At 35.1% G+C, this 4,914-nt stretch overlaps 1 protein-coding gene across 1 annotated transcript in view; it reads right to left on the bottom strand.

Moving 5' to 3' along the window:
* LOC137634698 (uncharacterized) overlaps nucleotides 1–4,040 on the bottom strand; it is a 43,246-nt gene extending 39,206 nt beyond the window's left edge. Inside the window, exons 1-2 of the mRNA XM_068367188.1 lie at nucleotides 3,892–4,040; nucleotides 757–811 (exon numbers count right to left, since the gene is read on the bottom strand). Of these exons, the coding sequence (XP_068223289.1) occupies nucleotides 757–811; nucleotides 3,892–3,946 (110 nt within the window). The 5' untranslated portion in view covers nucleotides 3,947–4,040. The remainder of the gene's footprint in view (nucleotides 1–756; nucleotides 812–3,891) is intronic.
* Between the last annotated feature and the right edge of the window lie 874 nt (nucleotides 4,041–4,914).

The raw sequence follows: 4,914 nt of genomic DNA, 5'->3' as shown, positions 1-4,914 counted from the left end.
ATCTACAGATAATAATAATTAAATAATTCCCTTTCACTTGGCTATATATTTTTTCTTGACTTCCATGATGTCTAAATTAATTTCTTTAAATTACTGTAATCTTTAAACTTTGTGTAAATTAACTTGATTTGTCTGCAGTAGGTAGTAGGTTGGCTAAGTCACCAGCCACCCGTTGAGATACTACCGCTAGAGAGGTACGGGGTCTTTTGATTGGCCAGACAGTCTGGCCTATTCTTTACATATCCTCCTCTGTCCTCATACACCTGACAACACAGATTACCAAACAATTCTTCATCAATCAAGGGGTTAACTACTGCGCTGTTAATTGTTTAGTGGCTACTTTCCTCTTGGTAAGGGTTGAAGAGACTCTTTAGCTATGGTAGGCAGCTCTTCTAGGAGAAGGACACTCCAAAATCAAACCATTGTTCTCTATTCTTGGGTAGTGCCATAGCCTCTGTACCATGGTCTTCCACTGTTTTGGGTTAGAGTTCCCTTGCTTGAGAGTACACCTGAGCACATTATTCTATCTTATTTCTCTTCCTCTTGTTTTGTTAAGTTCTTTATAGTTTATATAGACGATATTTACTTTAATGTTGTTACTCTTCTTAAAATATTTTACTTTCCTATTTTCCTTTTCTTACTGGCCTATTTTCCCTGTTGGGGCCCTTGGGCTAAAAGCATCTTGCTTTTCCAATTAGGGTTGTAGCTTAGCAAGTAATAATAATAATAATAATAATAATTCAGCTAGCAACTTACCACAACTGATAGTCACCTGCGATGCTGGCCGCTGGATGTGACGTATTTGGGTGAACTGAAAACGTGAAATAATAATAATAATAATAATAATAATAATAATAATAATGATATAACACTTCTAATACCCAATACAACAATTAAACAAATGTATTTTCTCGCTGACGAATGTAAGTGAGATTAATATGTAGGCCATTGTTTACCACAGTTGCTGATAACATTAGATGGTACTAAGAGCAGGGAAATGGAAGATGAAACGTATAGGTTTTTAAGTGAAAAGAAAAAAAAACGAAAACAATGAGGAAGAATATTATGTTTATACACACACACACACACACACACACACACACACACACACACACACACATATATATATATATATATATATATATATATATATATATATATATATATATATATATATATATTACTTTAATTTTATCAGTAATACGTTTTTTTTTGCATGTGTATTTATTCATACATACATACGCACACACAACCACGCGCACATATATAAATATATGAAATACATATATATATATATATATATATATATATATATATATATATATATATATATATATATATATATATTATCATTATTATTATTACTATCCAAGCTACAACCCTAGTTGGAAAAGCAAGATGCTATAAGCCCAGGGGCTCCAACAGGGAAAAATAGCTCAGTGAGGAAAGGAAATAAGGAAATAAATAAATGAAGAGAACAAATTAACAATAAATCATTCTAAAATAAGAAACAGCGTCAAAACAGACATGTCATATAATAAACTATCAACAACATCAAAAACAAATATGTCATAAGTAAACTATAAAAAGACTATGTCTGCCTGGTCAACAAAAAAGCATTTGCTCCAACTTTGAACTTTTGAAGTTCTACTGATTCAACCACCCGATTAGGAAGATCATTCCACAACTTGGTCACAGCTGGAATAAAACTTCTAGAGTAATGCGTGGTATTGAGCCTGGTGATGGAGAAGGCCTGGCTATTAGAATTAACTGCCTGCCTAGTATTACGAACAGGATAGAATTGTCCAGGGAGATCTGAATGTAAAGGATGGTCAGAGTTGTGAAAAATCTTATATATATATATATATATATAAGAGATTCCGAACAACTTCTGAAAATAGCTGTAGAGAAATATTTTGGACTACCAGGAAAAAAAGATATTACCGATAAAATCAAAGTAATGGAGACTCGTGAGAATGTTGATGTTCAGCCGTGTTCTGAATTTCCCATTAGTGATTTAATGTGAAAAATAAAGTTATGTTTTCCTATTTTCACGTAACTTCTGGATTATGTGATAGAGAGGTCCGTTGGGAAGTAACGAGAGGGAAGGGAATAGAATGATTGTCGGTATTTGGCAGGTTTAAAGGTTTAAAGGTCGCTCATGAATGGCAGAGGCAAGGGACAGTGACATTGCCCTAGCAATCAGGACAATGCCCTAGAGACTGACCATATTTTATAGGATCAGCGCCCAAGCCTCCTCTCCACCCAAGCAAGGAACAGGGAGGGCCAGGCAGTGGCTGCTGATGACTCAGCAGATAGACCTATAGGCTCCCCCAAACTTAGCTCACAAGGATGGTAAGGTTGCAGAGACTAATGGCACTAACGAGTCTGAGCGGGACTCGAACCCCCGACCGACAAACACCAGGCAGAGACGTTACCAATCAGGCCACAGCAACCCTTAATGTTGTAGGCTTAATAGGCCTACTGCTTGGTAGATTATACAATATTTGCAAATTTTAGTAAAGAGAGGGAATTAAAGGGCAAGTGGTGTTGGTCTAAAGAGCCTTGGAAAATTAATTTGTTGAAAGACTGTGGAATGCAAAATTTTATATTCCTTAAAAAGGGTTAATAAATATTTCTATTTCTGTGACATAAGGGGCATTGAACTGTTATACATTCCAAACAAAGAAAAAATATTTCTTTTAGGTTTCTTTCCAGGGAATTTCTCACAGATATTTTTTTTCTTAGACCATTTTGTGTAGTCAGTTTTAAAGGCACTCATTTTCATATAGCACTTCATAGCGTATTACTGCAATCTATATTACAACAATGAATCAGTCTGTTTGTATTCCATACAAAATACAGAAGATCAAAAGTGAGGCTCTTGGCGGACAATGCGCCCTACATAAGAAGTCTCGTGACGTCAGCATGAGTCTACAGAAGGGCCCTCTGTAGACTCATGCTGATTTATTTGGGACAATCTGAACAGAACCATCAGTATGACACTAGGCCTATTAATTTAATCTAATATTAAAATATATAGGAAGTCTCGTGACGTCAGCATGAGTCTACAGAGAAGGCTTCTGTAGACTCATACTGATTTATTTGGGACAATCTGAACCGAACCACCAGCATGAAACTAGGCCTATTAATTTAATCTAATATTCAAATATATAGGAAGTCTCGTGACGTCAGCATGAGTCTACAGAGAAGGCTTCTGTAGACTCATACTGATTTATTTGGGACAATCTGAACCGAACCACCAGCATGAAACTAGGCCTATTAATTTAATCTAATATTCAAATATATAGGAAGTCTCGTGACGTCAGCATGAGTCTACAGAGAAGGCTTCTGTAGACTCATACTGATTTATTTGGGACAATCTGAACCGAACCACCAGCGTGAAACTAGGCCTATTAATTTAATCTAATATTCAAATACATAGGAAGTCTCGTGACGTCAGCATGAGTCTACAGAAGGGCTCTCTGTAGACTCATGCTGATTTATTTGGGACAATCTAAACCGAACCACCTGCGTGACACTAGGCCTATTAATTTAATCTAATATTCAAATACATAGGAAGTCTCGTGACGTCAGCATGAGTCTACAGAGAAGGCCTCTGTAGACTCATGCTGATTTATTTGGGACAATCTGAACCGAACCATCAGTATGACACTAGGTCTATTAATTCAATCTAATATTCAAATACATAGGAAGTCTCGTGACGTCAGCATGAGTCTACAGAGAAGGCTTCTGTAGACTCATGCTGATTTATTTGGGACAATCTGAACCGAACCACCAACATGAAACTAGGCCTATTAATTTAACCTAATATTCAAATGAAGATCTACCAAATATCTGAATTCAACAAATAAAACTGAGTTTACTTACCAGGGGTACAATATACGAGTGAAATGAATCCCAACCATATGAGCCAAGGAGCCATGGCGAACTTGTGCCCTTCGAAAGCGTCGCTGACTCTGGCAAAGGATACTGGCTTTCAGGGTGCTATAGGAGGTCATTCACAGGATTAGCTTCTCGAACTAAGTCACCAATAATCTTGTTCAGTTTATTTTCGCAGTTTGCACTATGTGTCCTTAAGCCAGATGATAATAGTAGCTTAATCATCGTTTGGTTTATTACCTCATACACTGAATCTGATGGCCATTTGTTTGGTTACATAAATATTTGTTATTAGTATTGCTATTATCATTATTATGACTGTTATTATTATTACTATTTCTCTATCATCAATATAAGAATAGCTCATAATGTAATAACGTTTTTATGGCAAAAACTACAAAGATGTCGCACTTGTTCAACGATATTTCATGAAATTAAATACTCAGAGTAAAACGAGGAAAGAACATATCAAAGAAGGATGTGAAATTGAGCGCGCACGTACGAACTAGGTGTCGGTACAATGGGTGTTAACCCAGGACCTTACAAACGCGAGCCATGTGTTAAAATTGACTAATAATCCAAGTAAAGGAAATTAGACTCACAAATAATTTAATGTAATTAAGTCTAATTTAATGAAAATGAGATGGCGACCGGTTTAAGTTACTGATTATCTGAAATACTTATTTTGTTGTATTCTGATAAAAATTAAACAACTTAACTTGAATGATTTTCGCTTTTTAATGAATAATGCAGAATTTTGTAGCTTGTTACATTACATTCATAATTTAATATCGGTAGTTTTCTTGAATGAGGATACACTTAGACACACCATTTTATCTTATTTCTCTATTTTTTTTTTTTGTTAAGTTTTTATAGTTTATTTATTGAAGGATTAATTTAATGTTGTTACTTTTCTGAAAATACTTTTTTTTCTTATTGTTCATTACTTCTCTTGTAGTCTATTTGTTTCCTTATTTCCTTTATTCCTTGGGCTATTTTCCTTGTTGAAGC

The sequence above is a fragment of the Palaemon carinicauda genome, chromosome 45 (genome assembly GCF_036898095.1).
Source record: "Palaemon carinicauda isolate YSFRI2023 chromosome 45, ASM3689809v2, whole genome shotgun sequence".
NCBI lineage: Eukaryota > Metazoa > Arthropoda > Malacostraca > Decapoda > Palaemonidae > Palaemon > Palaemon carinicauda.
The sequence above is the reverse complement of the archived record's forward strand: the minus strand, read 5'-3'. Positions and strand labels throughout refer to the sequence as shown.